General features: G+C 37.7%; 1 protein-coding gene across 2 annotated transcripts in view; it reads right to left on the bottom strand.

Annotated features, from left to right (window-relative positions):
* The window catches only part of CDK19 (cyclin dependent kinase 19), a 175,761-nt gene that overhangs the window by 18,542 nt on the left and 139,600 nt on the right, over positions 1 to 17,619 (bottom strand). For both annotated transcript variants that reach the window (XM_070449957.1, XM_070449956.1), the window contains 2 exons: positions 5,940 to 5,997; positions 1,089 to 1,220 (listed from right to left, as the gene is read on the bottom strand). In XM_070449957.1, the coding sequence (XP_070306058.1) occupies positions 1,089 to 1,220; positions 5,940 to 5,997 (190 nt within the window). The remainder of the gene's footprint in view (positions 1 to 1,088; positions 1,221 to 5,939; positions 5,998 to 17,619) is intronic.

Raw genomic sequence — 17,619 nt, 5'->3', positions numbered from 1 at the left:
TTGTCTATTTTTAATAATTTTATAATTTAAGTGCCTTTATCAAATAGAACTTGACCAAAGCAGCTGAATGCAGTCAAAATTAGTCTAATACAAGTAAACAGAATTCAAGAAAAGGAAACTTTAAAGAAACACAGCAAAACGCAGCTACCTTGTAGAACTAGGCCTTCACATGAATGGTCCTACTCCCTCCCTGTCTCCTTTCACCTCCTCTAAAGCAGCACCTGGGTTTGAGGGGAGCTCTCTCTTCCCGACTCCCTCAGTTGGCATCTGGGCCCTCTGAGGACGCTATAGGGCCAGGCAGCAAAATCTCTGCTGCCTCTGTTCTGAAGCAGACTTTAAACCCTACAGACTGTGTTTTAAGGTTTTCCTGTTCAGTGTTTACGCTTGGTGAGATGGCAAGATGCTGAGCACAGCCAGCCTACCCAGGCTCTGTCTCCTACCTTAAAGGAGAAACTGCCATTCTGATAACTATAATGGCAGGAGAGAAGGACCAGTCACATTGTTTCTTGCTTACGACGGGACTGCCTGATTAACTTTTTCCCAGATAGCAGGGGCTCCCTCCAATAACTACACTACTTCAGTTTTTCTGTTTTTCTTTTCGTGAAGAAAATTCTAAACCTCTCTCCAGTTCTTCTGATCAATAGTAGGTAGGTACAAAACAAAATCTGCATTTTATTATTTCTATAGCAACTCTACAAGATCAGACACTTCCACCCTCTGAAAGCAAATGCTTTCTTTTAGGCCCAAGAGGGAGGAGACACGTGGGTACTGATGGCCGATTCACACTGTTGCACAACAGAAACCAACACAGCACTGTAAAGCGATTATCCTCCGATTAAAAGTGAATAAAAAAGAAAATGCTTTCTTTTTTTAAAAAGAATCATATTCTCCTAAATAGCTGAATATCCAGAGCTCCTAGAATATAAAATCCGGGAATATAGATGACAACAGGACTTTCACAAAGCCATATAAAGTGGCTTTTACAAAGCAGCTTTATTATACCCTTTAGTGTTTATCATAAATGCAGTATCACACAATAATGATACAATACTTACCAATTATAAGTCAATCATTTCATATTAACTTACCAATGGCCTTTGTATAATGCCTTGCACCAAGCAAAAGTTCTGGAGCCCGATACCAGAAAGTCACCACTACAGGATCCAAATCTGCCAGTGGCTTTAGAGGAGAATTGAACAATCTGGCAAAACCCATGTCAGCTAGAAAATAAAATCAGTTAATAGGAACTCAGTGTGGCATGCTGTTATAACCATGATGACAATAGCCACTAACCTTACAAAGCAATCCTTTCCAACCAGTGGTCTGTACTAGCACCAGATCGCCCCTTCGGAGGGAGATATTGTTATTGTGCCTATTTTACTGATGAAGAGATTGAGGTTTAGAGATATTCTGACTTGTCCAAAGTCATAGAACTAGTACGTATACAGTCAGAATAAAAATCAAGGTCTGATTCCAGATTCATGGCTTTCAGAAACAGAATAATATTCGTATATGTTTTTAAAGTCTAAATGTTTTCATGATTATGACTTCTGTATGCCTATATATCTAAAATCTTGAGTCTATCTTAGTTCAGCCTGTGCCACAGTTGGCTTTTATGGACTCACGAGAGCCAATTTAAGTATCTTCCCAACATGGTGTTCAGTAATGTCATGTTTGTGGCTTGAAATTGGCTATGGTGGGAGTATTTACATCCTGAAAAACAGTGCATGCTATAAACTGGGGTGATTTGTTTCCCCCCAGAAAGCCAGTTGTTGTATAGTTACTAGAACATCACATACATGTTTTTAAGAACATATATAGACTATGTAAGAGAATTTGTTACAATTCAGCACTTAACAAAGCTCTATACCAAAGCTAACTAATTTAAATATTAGAGGTATACAAAAGTAGTAAAAAGATTATTACTATTGATATAATAATGTACTGGTTACTATCTGATTTTCTTAAGATTTCCTAAAGAACATATACATTATATCTATAAAGCATTTCAGAGCTTACAAATGATTTTCATACACATCATCTATCACTTCATCTAATCCTCATAAGAATGCTGGTTTAATAAGTATTCTCCCCCTACCCCCACTCCTGATGAAGAATCTAAGGCCCAAAGCAGTTCAGTGACTTGCCCAAAGTCATAGGGATAGGAAGTAAAAATGCCAGTACTCAAGCAAAAATCATGTTATAATTTAGCAGCTATGTTCTTAACCATGGATCTGATATACAACAGATTATACATATGATAATTGCATGTCACAAAGGTAAAAAGATAAATCACAAAGATAAGCCTCTATAATTTGAAATAGGTAATACATACAGTATAGTTTGATTATATAATGGTCCCTAATGTACTATACAATGCACAAGTAGTACATTAAAGTTGCAACGATAGAGTATCATTTAACCTAAAACCAATAGGCTATGATATGCATTAAACTTTTAATTTACAGTGATTTTATTTCTTTAGAGTTTGAATAATTCACAGGACTTTCTGAGAATGCTTTGGAGAACATGCGTCTTAAAAAATAAAGCTATCCAAGGATGCCTGTGCTGATGCCTACACTTTTTAAACCAAATTTCCCTATGGCAAACAAAAATATTCAAAACCAGTCTACCAATATTACACCTACCTCTAAGCACTGCTTTATATATTGCATAGATGCTGATTGTTGTTGATGGCAAAGTAATATGATGGAATACTATTCCTCCATTGAAAAGCATTCTATTTTTAAGTAAAGGTTAAAGCCAGTATTTCTCCCCTTATTCTCTACCTTCTTAGTTTTATGTAAGCCACACCAATTCACTGAAACATGAAATCAAGCCCAGAGAAACAATAAATACTCCTAAAAATAATTTTTTCAAACCATTTTTCAAATGATTACTAATTTAGACAAAATGTAACTAGCCTAAATGTTACTAACACCTATTTTCCTAAAGTTGGATATGAGTTAAATTATTCAGTTCAACAGAGGTAGTAAAATTGTGGTGTGGGTGCTAATTAGTGTCAAATGACAGAAAAGCAGCAGAAGGCAATGTCTACAGTCAAGGAGCTTACACAAAGGTGAGGTGACAAAATATATGGCGTAGATAAAAAGGGTTAAGTACTGTAAGACAAAAAGGAAAGTTGCTACTGGTTTCTGTTAGATTCAAAGTCCCTTGCAGGAAGAGGTTATGTCTCCATGGTTTTATCTGGAACAATGTTTGATAAACATTTGCAGAAGCTGACTAAATGGAAAGTGGAACTTGAGCTGGATTCTGAAGGCAGAATCACTGTGAATAGTAAAGAAGGCAATGAGCATTTTAGGAAAGGCCTGTAAGTCTCAGGTGCTGGGGAGGGGAAGCTTCTGATACAGGGAAGGGCACAATGTGTCTTTCATTCAACTTTGCTTTTTCTTTCAATCAAAAAAGAACTATATTAAAGTGTTAAGCATAGATATCAAAGCATTACTGGTTTTTTTTAATAATGTGCTATTAAAACAAAATATAAAATAATTTAATCAACTAGGTTAACTGTAACTGTTCACTAGACCTTTAGTACTAATTACTGTTGACTTTTAACCCTGACTTTCTCTCTAATCTTGGGTAGAATTATAATCCTAAATTCTTAACAATAAGGCAACTAACTGGCCTGGCTGGAATACAGAATTCATGTTGAGTAGCAGAGCTACTTGGGAGACTAAGGAGAAGACATTAAGTTTGGTGACTGGGATAAATGTGATGACAGCACTGGAAAGTACAAGATGAGGATGATGAATTTGGTTTGGAATTAATGGAATCTAGGTTGCCAGCAAGACATCCAAATAGAGAGTTAGAGTGAGAGAACAGAATTTGAGATCCAGATCTTAAAATCATTTTTATAAAACCCAAGATTTTAAGGCCATAACTTATCAATTCCCTAAAGCAGTAACTGTAGAGGGAGGCCATGTCTCGAGCTAGTGCCTAGGTTGTCTTCAAACAGAAGGTTAGTAGGAATGAGACAAGAATGAATAAAATACAGAAGTCACAGCAAAAGGAATAGAAAAATAGCATTATGTGATGTCACAGAGGCCAAAGTAAGGACACTCACAACGCCAGATGAGCTAGAAGGACAAATGACAAGGCAGTGAAGGAAAACAGACTAAACACAGGCTGCTAGACTTGGTAAGATAAAGACCATAGGTAGTCTTGGAGACAGCAGTTTCAGCAGAGGAACAGAATTTGATGTCAGTAAAAAAAAAGAATTTAATAACAGATAACAAATTAGGGTACATGAAACCGATGTGTAAGCATGATTTTAGAAGTAGAGGAACAAGGGGAAAAAATTGAACAAATGGTAAAAAAAAAAAAAAATGGATATGAGAAAATTTATGTTAAAATTGGATTATGAGTGTTTAAAGGTGAAGAGGAGAAACGAGAAGGAAAGAACAGAAAAACTGTAATTAGAAGGACTGAAGTACAGCAGGAAGGGTATTTAGAAGCTAGAAGGGCATGGGATAGGACTGAGGAGAAAGAGACACTTTCTGAGGCTGTTTCAAAGGCAGAGCTGTGCTGACAAAAAGTGGTCAGTCAGGTCATACCAGATAGCTTTGATATCACCAGGCAGCAATGTTTGGAGTGAAAGAGACCCCAGATTTGGAATTCAAGTCCTTCGTTTGAAAGGCCGAGTAAGCTACTGCCTCTGTAAATCCAGCTTTACTTATCTGCAGTGCCTACCAGAGGGTGGCTGTGTAAAACAAAGGAGATGACACTCCAAAGTGTCTATTTTAGTGTCTCCCACAGGAGGACCATCCTTTATTTCCCTTTCATGGGGAAAAACTTGGTACTCAATACAAGTGTGAGGGTGAAATAGAAACAAGTGAGGAAGGGTAGAAAGGGGATGAGAGAGAGGAGGAACGAAATGGGAGAGGGAAAGAAAGCAGCCACCTGGTTCTTAATTAACATCAACAGAATTTTTTTATGATTCAGTCTCACACTCAGAGTAGAGGTTTAAAGAAAGAAAAGTTGGTTTAGCACAGCTTCTTCAGGAACTGGGCTAGTCAATTAATGGAAGAAGTAGAAAACCAGGCAGCAGGGTATGCTTGGTTGAAGCAGGACAGAATGAATTTGTAGTAGGCAAAGTTAGCACAGTTCTGGATAATTTCTAGCATGATAAGTTCTAACAGCAAAGAAAGCAGGTTGATAAAATTTACTCTAAAATCTTTCTTAAAAGCACTGAACATTGAATAAATGTAAGTTCTCTTATAAAAAAAATTAGAATAAAGCATTTCTCAGCTTATTTTCTCCCCAAATATGTCAGTATAAATGACATATATATGTGTCTAAATGATATATATATATGTCATTTATAAATGACATAAACTGGTATAAATGATGCCAGTTTCTTTTAGAACGTTCAAGGTTGCAGAGAAATTGTTAGTACAGAAACAAGACTTCTGCCAGTGCCTTAATCTGAGACTGGCGAGTAAGAGAGCCTACACACATATATGTTCATTTGGAAAAGAAACGTTGGTACCTGGCACATGACATGCAGTAGGGAGAGGGGAGGGCAGGGGGAGGCATCTGTGAGCACCTGTACGTATAAACCAGGGCCAGGGTGGGAAGGATGGGTTAGGGAAACATTTGGTAAAGCTGAGACAAAAGTAAGATTCAAGGGATTATGTTAGGGTGACTATAATAGTAGCATTACAGTAACAGTAGCATAAACACATGCTTGGAGTATTGTATGGGAATGAATTTTTGCTTGCCTCAGCTTAGAATTATAGAACCTTATTTGGGGAATAAACCTGAGGGATTTTATAAACTATCTACATTTCCCAACATTTTGTCTATGAATATTATGAGGAATTAATTTTAAAATTACTTAAGTAAGAGTATTAAAAAGGGAAACCATCTTTGCAGTCATTTTAGTTTCTTAATAAGGTATTTTAGAAATAATTACCTACCTATTTTGACTCTCCCCCTCTCAGGACCTTCTCCCATTACTAGGATATTTGCTGGTTTCTAGAAATAAAAATAGAGCATTCAAATTACTATATTCTTTTGACATGCTCTAAAATGGAAAAAAGTTCTTATAATATGAAAATGTCACTTCTGGATTTTCATCAAAACTATAATTGAATAGCAAGTACCCTCTACATTAAGCATTTGACATACTTGAAGTTAGCACTAACTTTCCCAAAACATCCTTGCTATAGAAACATCTTATTTTCAAAATTATATCATACAAATAATCACAAAGGAATTACAGCTATCATTTCTATTTACCCCTCAGAAGTAATGACTAGTAATAACTTTTAAACCTGTACAAATTATAAGCTGTTCTATTACTGCCCACAACAAAGGGCTTTTGTGGTTGAAAATTTTTATATAAATTCCCAGCCACAAGATAATTACCTTCATTTAAATGAGTCAAGTGGAATATTTCTTGCTAAATAGTTCTAAACTACTGTAGGAAAACATGGTCAACATTCAACAGATTCCATTAAAATTCATACACCTTATGGTTCATGCAAAAGTGAAATTCCAAGTATAATCTCAAGAAGGAGGAAAATAAAAGTCAAGGCTAATACAGAGCCATATAAAGAAATGGGTAGGCTGAAAATGTATCCACCATCTTTTAAGACTCTTTAAAAAGTCATTCTTATTTGTAGACATTTGAGTAACATTTTAAAGGAGAAATTAACAGGATTTTGTGACTAGTTGAAGGCAGAGAGGCTTTTGGGCAAGTAAGTTTCCTCTGTAAATTGTCTAAAGAGAAAATTTATGATTCATTTATTCAATCAATGAATATATTTTCAGTGTCTTCCAGGACAGTGAACCATACTAAGAATTAAAAGGGAAAATAAAAGCACAGGAAACCAAATTCGTAACTTCCAGATGTTCACTATATAAATAGAAATATCAGAAGCTTTGTGTAATACTAGAAGCTAATGCTAATTATGAGTTATGAAGAAGACTGAGGTCTTGGGTTAGAGGTTAAACTAGATTACTTTTAAGATCCCTACCAATTTGCTGACTCTTTTTAAAGTCTCAATGAAAACAATAAGCACTAAAAATAAAAATGAACAGGGAGGAAATGATTAGAGTTTCCATTGTTAAGGGAAATGTTCACTGAAGGTGGGGGGCAGGGGTGATGTCCATTATCCAGATCCTGAAAAATGAATAGGAGCTAGCATGGCAGAGCACATGAAAGGTAATGACATAAGCTTAGGAGAAAGAAGTCTGACTTGACGGAAAGCAGAGGACGAATGCTGTAGGCAGCAGAATGAACCTAGACCCTGCATTGTCTTAAACGCCAGGTGAAGTAATCTGATCTTTATATTACAGGCAGCAAGATTACAGGAAGTGTGAGGGAAAGTCGCTCAGTCATGTCTGACCCTCTATGACCCCATGCACTGTAGTCCACAGGATTCTCCAGGCCAGCATCCTGGAGTGGGTAGCCTTTCCCTTCTCCAGGGGATCTTCCCAACCCAGGGGTCGAACTGGGGTCTCCTGCACTGCAGGTGAATTCTTTACCAGCTGAGCTGCCAGGGAAGCCCAGGAAAGGGGGAGGTATCAGAACTGGGTATGGTCATGAGGGCTCCATCCTAGGACTTCTCAGCTGAAATGAAGATGGAGCATGGAGCCGAGGAACACTTTAAAGGAGAAATTAACAGGACTTACTAGTGGAAGGCAGAAGATTAAGACAAGGGTGATAAAGATTTCACCAAGGTTTTGAGTTAATGTGACTGGAAGAATGGTGTCTTTGTGATAGAAAATTTGAGAGGTACTGATTTGGGAGGGGGAACAAGAAAGAGAAGATGACACATGGAATTGTGTGACAGGCCTGGTCGCACTAGTCAGGACAGTGGAAATAGGAATATTCAGATTTGAAGTTTATTGTCACTGGAGCATGGTAATTGAAGACATGAGACACTATTAGTTTACTATAGCAGAAAGAGAAAAACAGCATCAGACAAAAATCAAACCTTCAAAATAAGTTTGACAACTATTTATCAAAGCTCCATTATGTTTAAAACACTATATTGCAGACTTTCGGGAAACAAAGAAAAATAAAACATGAAGCCTTATCTTCAAAGAGGTTAATAATATACCTAGTAGGGAAAGAGAGAGAACTTTTTATAGGCAGATTACAGAAAGTACCAAAACAGCAAAAGAAATCGCTGGGATTAAATGATCCTTCTCAGTGAATATCAGGGTAGTCTTCAGGAAGGAAATGACTTGAGGTGAATTTAAGAATGACTAAGATTTTGATAAGCATAAACAAAAGAATGACTTTTCAGGCTCAGAGAACCCAAAAGTTAAGAGCACAGTCACAAAGAAAACCCACAGACATAGCATGCTGAAGAGCCTAGATGTGTAGAGCATAGAAAGCTCAGTGAAGAAATAAGGCTAGGAACTATGTTGGGAATTAAATGTCACATTAGAGAAACTACAATTTATTCTATAGACTGAGCCAAGACAAGACACTGAGATAATCAGATCAATATTTAGGGGAAAAAAAACTCTGGTAGTATTATGAAGGATAAACTGGAAAAGACAGATGGACCACAAAGTAAAGACAGAAGCCAGTTGGAAGTGGACTACAACCGTCTAGGGAAAAGTTAACTTGTGACAATGGTCATGGGGGAACATACAAGAGCATTTCAAGGTAAAAGCTCAAGATTTGGCATTGCTTTTTTGCACTACTTTCTCTACCCTCCATAGTCATTAGTTCAACAAATACTGACTGAGCATCTAGCAGTAATTTAGATCCTAGAGATGTCATACTAAACAAAACAGGCAAAATCCTTAACCTCATGAGCTTATATTCCAGTGGGGAAAAAAGGGTAATAACAAATATACAGTACATCAGTATTGATCAATGCTGTGGAAAAATAATAAAGAGAATACAAGAGATTTCTGCATCTAGTACTATGGCTGACTTTTGTCCACGGAATTCTCTAGCAAGAATACTGGAGTGGGTTGCCATTCCCTTCTTCAGAGGATCTTCCCAACCTGGGGATCGAACCTGGGTCTCCCACATTGCAGGTGGATTCTTTACCAGCTGCGCTGGTAAAGCCCACTTTCTTAATAATGCTCTTTTCTTAAAAGCTATTTTGTATAACACTACTGTAGTTGATTCTTTAAGCAGTTTGCGTGCTATATCTTTTAATAGCCTTTTACTTTCAGCTTTTTTTTGAAATCAACATAAGTCCAGTACTGTAAAACAATAATTAAAGACATATGCATTAGAAAGGCAGAAACAAAACTACTTTTATTTTGAGGTGATATAATTATCTACATAGAAAGCCCAAAGTATTTACAGACAAGTTATTAGCAATAGTAAAAGAGTTTAACAGGAGGTATGGCTACTTGAACAGTATGAACAAGTCAACTGTACTTCTATATATCACGAAAAAATAACTAGGAGATACAGTTTTTCAAAAGTATCATTTTTATAGCAAAAACAAAACAAAAACCTGTAAGATGCCTAGGAATAAATATATCAAATAATTTACAAGATTTTTATATAGAACACCTTGCAACCTTATCTTAAATTACATTAAGAAGTTCTAAATAAATTAAGAGCTCATGTTTATACATAAGAAGACTCAATACAGTAAAGACATCAATTCTCCCCATACTTATCTATATATTCAATGCAATTTCCATCAAAATTCCATCAGAGTTTCCTTGTGGAACTTGAAAGGCTGATTTTAAAATGTATGTGGAAGAGCAAACAGCTAAGAATAGCCAAGAGATTCACAAGGTATTAGGAGGAGGGGATGAAGAGAAGAATCTGGCTCATGATTTATTTTAAAGCTATCGTAATTAAAACAGTGTGGGACTGGTACAGAGATAGATAAGCTGATCAATGGGAGAGAATGGAGAACTGAGAGGAGAAGAACCTCAGATCAATGGAGAATGGAAGACTTAATCATTAAACGGTGCTGGCATAGCAAGTTATCCAAATGGGGAAAAAATAAGTAAAATGAATCCTCACCTCATACCATATATACAGTAATTTCAGGAGGATTAAGGAATTAAATGTGAAAAACAAAACTTTAAAACTGAAGGAAATAAAAAACTGGAGTATATCTTTCTGACCCTAAAGTAGGGAAGAATTTCTTGAACAGGATACAAAGAATAACCATAAAAGGAAGGACTGATAAACTTGGCAATTAAAGCAACTTCCAATCATCAAAGAGCAGGAAAATAAAAAGACAAACAGGGAGAACTATTTGCAACACAGATCAGCCACGAAGGTTTCGTATCCAGAATAAAGAACTTCTACAAATCAAGATGAAAAACAACCTAACAGAAAAATGAACAAAATGTCTGCACAGGGATTAAAAAAAAAAAAAAAGAAAGCAGTTTAACCACTAAGCATAGGAAAAGATGCCACACCACATCAATAATGGGGGAAATGCAAAGGAAAATCCCACTGAGATACCATTTTATTATACCTAGTAGACTGGTTAACAGTTAAGTACAGTTGAGTAGGAAATAGGTCAGGGGAAATTCCAGTACGCTGCTGGTGGGAGAATAAACTGGTACAACTTCTTTGGAAAACAATTTGGCATCATTTTGCCAAACTGAACAATTGCATACCCTTCAACTGAGTAATTCCCTTTTTAGATACACTAAAGAATATCCATAGCGCATTTTGTAATCCCGAAAAAGGAAAAAAAAAATCTGGACACAACCCAAATTTCTAGCTAATAGGAAAATGGAGAAATTAAATGTGATAGAGTCACACAATGAATTTTAAAAATAGCAGTGAAAATCATTGAATTACAAATAAAGGTAAAAAATGTTCAGATCTTGGAAGCACTATGTTGAGGGGAAAAAAGCACATTTCAGAAGACTATATATAGCAGGATGCCATTTTCATAAAACTTAAAACCAAGCAAAGCTAAAAAATATTAAAAATGTACTGTCTAGGCATATATACAAATGTTATAAACCTATTACTTTTGAAGGGGTGAATAATAGGTTCAAATTCAGGATGTTTGTTACCTCTTGGGAGGAAGCAGGACGACAGGATAAGGGGGGAAAGATAAAACAGAAACAAGCTATTGGTAATGTTCCAATTACTGGGTTAAGTGATAGGCTCTCGACTGTTATGCCTTGTAAGGTACATACAAACGTATCAAATCTTCTTTTTGTGTTTATCATACACTAAGATAATATGGACAAAAAGTAAAGGAATAGGGATAAGGTACTGATGACAGTGAGTTAGAAGGGTGTTATTTTTAACATTACTTAAGTATTCTTTTAAATTACTTAGACAGTACCTCCATGAGGTCACATTTGGGATAAGGCTGGACAGAAGTGCAGTAATAGGGGGAAAGCAGTTCAGTGCCTGAAGACGGGAGAACTGGAGACACAGCAGGGAGGACAGTGGGTACCGGGCAGAACAGAGGATAGGGCACTGTGATTCTAAAGAGAGGAAACCCAAGGGAGGGCTGGCCTGCTCTTTCCAATGGTTTGCTTTTGGCACAAGTATTTGGGTACCAGAACTGGATAGGTTCTTGAGCACGTCTGGCCTCTGCTCTGAAAGTTCTGAGGGCTGCCATAAGATTAGCAGTAGGCCATGGTCATGGTTGGTTGGAGCAGTTAGAAAAACACTGGTGAGCTGGCAGGCTGGCTAACTAGAGAAAAAGCAAAAGGGTCACTGTGGTTGGACTCATTGTGAGAAGACAAGCAGAGGGGAGGGGTAAGGCAAAGGTTAAAGAGGGAGCTGCCCATCACAATGTGGGGACTTGGAAAGACTAGGTTTTACATAACTAGAATTAGCATCATTTTGTTATCTTTCTGTCTTATCCATAATTTTTACAAATTGCATGATTTATTATATGTGTGTGTGTGCGTGTGTGTCAAGAGCAATATTGCATAGGAACCTGGAATGTTAGGTCCATGAATCAAGGCCAATTGGAAGTGGTCAAACAGGAGATGGCAAGAGTGAATGTCGACATTTTAGGAATCAGCGAACTAAAAACTGGAATCGGTGAATTTAACTCAGATGACCATTATATCTACTACTGTGGGCAGGAATCCCTTAGAAGAAATGAAGTAGCCATCATAGTCAACAAAAGTCCAAAACGCAGTACTTGGATGCAATCTCAAAAATGACGGAATGATCTCTGTTCGTTTCCAAGGCAAACCATTCAATATCACAGTAATCTAAGTCTATGCCCTGACCAGTAATGCTGAAGAAGCTGAAGTTGAACAGTTTCTATGAAGACCTACAAGACCTTCTAGAATACCCAAAAAAGATGTCCTAGGGGACTGGAATGCAAAAGTAGGAAGTCAAGAAACACCTGGAGTAACAGGCAAATTTGGCCTTGGAGTACAGAATGAAGCAGGGCAAAGGCTAATAGAGTTTTGCCAAGAGAACGCATGGGTCATAGCAAACACTCTCTTCCAACAAACAAGAGAAGACTCCTCACATGGACATCACCAGATGGTCAACACCGAAATCAGATTGATAATATTCTTTGCAGCCAAAGATGGAGAAGCTCTATAGTCAGCAAAAACAAGATTTGGAGCTGACTGTGGCTCAGATCATGAACTCCTTATTGCCAAATTCAGACGTAAACAGTAAAAACTGTGGTTTTTCCAGTAGTCATGTATGGATGTGAGAGTCAGACTATAAAGAAAGCTGAGTGCCAAAGAACTGATGCTTTTGAACTGTGGTGTTGGAGGACTCTTGAAGAGTCCCGTGGACTGCAACGAGATACAACCAGTCCATCCTAAAGGAAATCAGTCCTGAATATTCACTGGAAGGACTGATGCTGAAGCTGAAACTAACTCCAGTACTTTGGCCACCTGATGTGAAGAGCTGACTCATTTGAAAAGACCCTAATGCTGGGAAGGATTGAAGGTGGGAGGAGTAGGAGACGACAGAGGATGAGATGATTGGATGGCATCACTGACTCAGTGGACATGAGTTTGAGTAAACTCCAGGAGTTGGAGATGGACAGGGAGGCCTGGCATGCTGCAGTCCATGGGGTCCCAAAGAGTCAGACATGACTGAGCAACTGAACTGAACTGAAGAAAGTAGGGGGAAACCACTATATCATTCAGGTATGACCTAAATCAAATCCCTTATAATTATACAGTGGAAGTGAGAAATAGTTCAAGGGATTAGATCTGAATAACAGAGTGCCTGAAGAACTATGGATGGAGGTTTGTGACATTGTACAGGAGACAGGGAGTCAAGACCATCCCCAAGAAAAGGAAATGCCAAAAAGCAAAATGGCTGTCTGAGGAGGCCTTACAAATAGCTGTGAAAAGAAGAGAAGCAAAAAGCAAAGGAGAAAAGGAAAGATATTCCCATTTGAATGCAGAGTTCCAAAGAATAGCAAGGAGAGATAAGAAAGACTTCCTCAGTGATCAGTGCAAAGAAATAGAGGAAAACAATAGAATGGGAAAGGCTAAAGATCTCTTCAAAAAAAATTAGAGATACCAAGGGAACATTTCATGTTGAGATGGGCACAATAAAGGACAGAAATGGTATGGACCTAACAGAAGCAGAAGATATGAAGAAGAGGTGGCAAGAATACACAGAAGAAATACACAAAAAAGATCTTCACGACCCAGATAATCACAATGGTATGATTACTCACCTAGAACCAGACATCCTAGAATTCGAAGTCAAGCAGGACTTAGGAAGCATCACTGCAAACAAAGCTAGTGGAGGTGATGAAATTCCAGTTGATCTATTTCAAATTCTAAAAGGTGATGCTGTGAAAGTGCTGCACTCAATGTGCCAGCAAATTTGGAAAACTCGTGGCCACAGGACTGGAAAAGGTGAGTTTTCATTCCAATCCCTAAGAAAGGCAATCCCAAAGAATGCTCAAACTACCACACAGTCTCACTCATCTCACACAGTAGTAGAGCAATGCTCAAAATTCTCCAAGCCAGGCTTCAACAGTTTGTGAATCGTGAACTTCCAGATGTTCAAGCTAGTTTTAGAAAAGGCAGAGGAACCAGAGATCAAATCGCCAACATCTGTTGGATCATCGAAAAAGCAAGAGAGTTCCAGAAAAACATCTATTCTGCTTTATTGACTATGCCAAAACCTTTGACTATGTGGATCACAACAAACTGTGGAAAATTCTGAAAGAGATGGGAATACCAGACCACCTGACCTGCCTCTTGAGAAATCTGTATGTGGGTCAGGAAGCAACAGTTAGAACTGGACATGGAACAACAGACTGGTTCCAAATTGGGAAAGGAGTACATCAAGGCCATGTATTGTCACCCTGCTTATTTAACTTATATGCAGAGTACATCATGAGAAACGCTGGGCTGGATGAAGCACAAACTGGAATCAAGATTGCCGGGAGAAATATCAATAACCTCAGATATGCAGGTGACACCAGCCTTATGGCAGAAAGTGAAGAACTAAAGAGCCTCTTGATGAAGGTGAAAGAGGAGAGCGAAAAAGTTGGCTTAAAGCTCAACATTCAGAACACTAAGATCATGGCATCTGGTTGCATCACTTCATGGCAAATAGATGGGGAAACAGTGAGAGGCTTTATTTTTGGGGGGGTCCAAAATCACTGAAGATGGTGACTGCAGCCATGAAATTAAAAGACGCTTACTCCTTGGAAGAAAAGTTATGACCAACTTAGACAGCGTATTAACAAGCAGAGACATTTACTTTACCAACAAAGGTCTGTCTAGTCAAAGCTATTGTTTTTCCAGTAGTCATGTATAGATGTGAGAGTTGGACCATAAAGAAAGCTGAGCACCGAAGAATTGATGCTTTTGAACTGTGGTGTTGAAGACTCTTGAGAGTCCCTTGGACTACAAGGAGATCCAACCAGTCCATCATAAAGGAGATCAGTCCTAGGTGTTCACTAGAAGGACTGATGTTGAAGCTGAAACTCCAATACTTTGGCCACTTGATGCGATGAACTGACTCATTTGAAAAGACCCTGATGCTGGGAAAGATTGAAGGCAGGAGGAGAAGGGGACGACAGAGGATGAGATCGTTGGATGGCATCACTGACTCAATGAACATGAGTATGAGTAAACTCTGGGAGTTGGTGATGGACAGGGAAGCCTGGCATACTGCAGTCCATGGGGTCACAAAGAGTCAGACATGACTGAGCAAATGAACTGAACTGAACTGATGTATGTGTGTCCTGTTCAATCTGTGATGGCAAGGTTTAGAGAGATTATCATTTTCTACTACATTATATATTTCCATATGTTTGACTTTTTATGTTTTGGTATTGTTTGTAATTAGAGAAGTAGTATGTTTAATAATATAAGAAAAAAAAAATAATACTGAGAGGAATAAAGGGTAGAAGAACAATAGCCCATAAAAGAACTAGTGAAGGAGTATCCAAGGTAAGAAAACATAGGCAGCATAGGCTTCTAGAAGTTAAGAGTTTAAAAAGGAAAGGGTGGTCTCCAGGAACAGCAGAACGCAGGCTGAGAAGAGGCAACTTTGAGACAATCAGAAGGTCATTGTTGGCTTAGAAAAAATAATTTCTGTGCATTTACAGAAGCTAGCTGCAGTAAATGAGACCCAAATAAGTGGGAAACAGGCAAAGGCAAATTTAGGCTTTTTTTTTTTTTTTTTTGCCATGCTCTGCGGCATGCAGGACCTTAGTTCCCTAACCAGGGATTCAATCTGGGCCCTCAGTAGTGAAAGTGTGGAATGCCCAGTAAAGGGAGATTTAGAGTACATTTTTCAAGGCCTTAGTGAGATTTCTGGGATATAACAGTTTTTAAAATTGTAAAAGTATGTAAACCATCTTATGTACCATTTGTTACATTATTTGCATTTCCTAAAATTTGAGCTTAAATCCTTAAAAAAAAAATAAAGATGTAAGATAAAAATACAAAGTATGTGACAAAGGAACAAAAATTGTTTCACATAAGAAATGAAAATGGGGACTTCCCTGGCAACCCAGTGGTTAAGACTAGGCACTGCAGGGGACATGGGCTCATCCCTCTTATGAGAGAACTAAGATCCCACAGGCCCTGCGTGCAGTCAAAAAAGAAAGACGAAGTCAAAGTAGATTATGAGCTGCTGAGTGGGAGAAAACCAGGAAGCCGGTCTTGATCACTGTTCACTAACTCTGGTTAGAAGTTCCTATAGTTGTGCTGTATGGGAACAGAGAACATGGACAGGAGCAGCACAGTGGGATGAGGAGAGAGAGGGACAAGGACCTAGCGAGTTCTGAAGTCAGTAGAGAATACTTTTGACACGTCTGTTGGAAGCCCAGGGAAGCTGTAAGTGTGGGATCTCCATGTAGATAGAGCCTGAGATGAGGGCAGAAGTGGTGACATGGTTTAGGAGAGCAGTGACTGTCAGCTCTTTTGTACAGGCTGAGAAAGAAACCCAGAGTCTGGGCAGTATCCACAGAGAAGGGCTCCTGTAGTCAAGTTAAAATCTGGAATCGCAGAGGGAATCATTTTGAAATGCACACCTCTTAACTGGGATTAACTGTCCCCTTCAGAAATAAGTAAATAATTGTTAAGGTCATAAGATATTTGATGTTTCAAAATAACAACAAAATAATGTGATCACCCATGAAAATACATTTAACTTAGGGAACTATCTTCAATATCCTGTCATAAATCATAATGGAAAAGAAAATAAGTAAAAATAAGATGCCTTTAACTTTTGAAAATCATTTTTACATCAATTTCCCTGGGTTTTTTTTGTTTGTTTGTTTTTAGGAGAATTACTCAAAAAATACAGGGCTGGGGACAAGTCTCGGAACAACTCCATCTAACCCTCAGGATTCCACACTCAGGTGTGTTTACAGATATTATGCTGAATTTTCAAAAGACTAACTTTGACAGTGATTAATTAACTAAAGGTACATGCTATTAAAAAAACAAAGGAAACTGCAGCTCATGCACACACCCCCACACATAAACCTGAAAGAATGGAAAGAGGATACCAAAACGGCTCTGACCTAGTTACATCCCAATTAACACAGACGATGTTGTACTAAAACCCCTCTTCTTACTGTGAACACAAAATGCCAGCTGTGAAAGAAAGTGATACTGCTGGGTTTGCACACTTTAGTTACCATAGAAACAGTAGAAATGGCAGGAGTTGGAAACCTCATATTTAACTTATCAGCAATAAAACTGGATAGACAAATCAAGGCTGCAGGGTTCATTTTAGTTAAATTGTATTTAAAAGGCAAAAGTCAGGGAAATAATGAGATAAACCATATGATTACTCAGAAATTTTTCTTGAAATATCTGCGTTTTACAAGAATTTAGTTAATTGTTGAATGTACATTCATGATGTTTTACGTGTGTCTTAGGCAGGTTTTTTTCCTTTTATAGCATCAATTGTTTTTCACAGGGTTAAATTTATTTAATTGGCACATCATAAATAGAATAGCCTAACAATATACAATTTATCCTATTATATTTGCTTTACACTCCCTGCCCCAGGACATTTGGAACAAAAATATGAAACCCACAAGATGACTCTCATCAGCACCAATAAAGAAGACAGAAAAACACAAACACAATTGTCTACAATCCTGAATGACAGGAAAAAACCAATCAGATATCAATCAGACTAGTTTCTGAACAATGAACAGTGCTAGCCTAATATTAGTGGCTGCAACTATTCTTTTCTTTAAATAC

The sequence above is a fragment of the Odocoileus virginianus genome, chromosome 19 (genome assembly GCF_023699985.2).
Source record: "Odocoileus virginianus isolate 20LAN1187 ecotype Illinois chromosome 19, Ovbor_1.2, whole genome shotgun sequence".
In the NCBI taxonomy this organism is placed as follows: domain Eukaryota; kingdom Metazoa; phylum Chordata; class Mammalia; order Artiodactyla; family Cervidae; genus Odocoileus; species Odocoileus virginianus.
The sequence above is the reverse complement of the archived record's forward strand: the minus strand, read 5'-3'. Positions and strand labels throughout refer to the sequence as shown.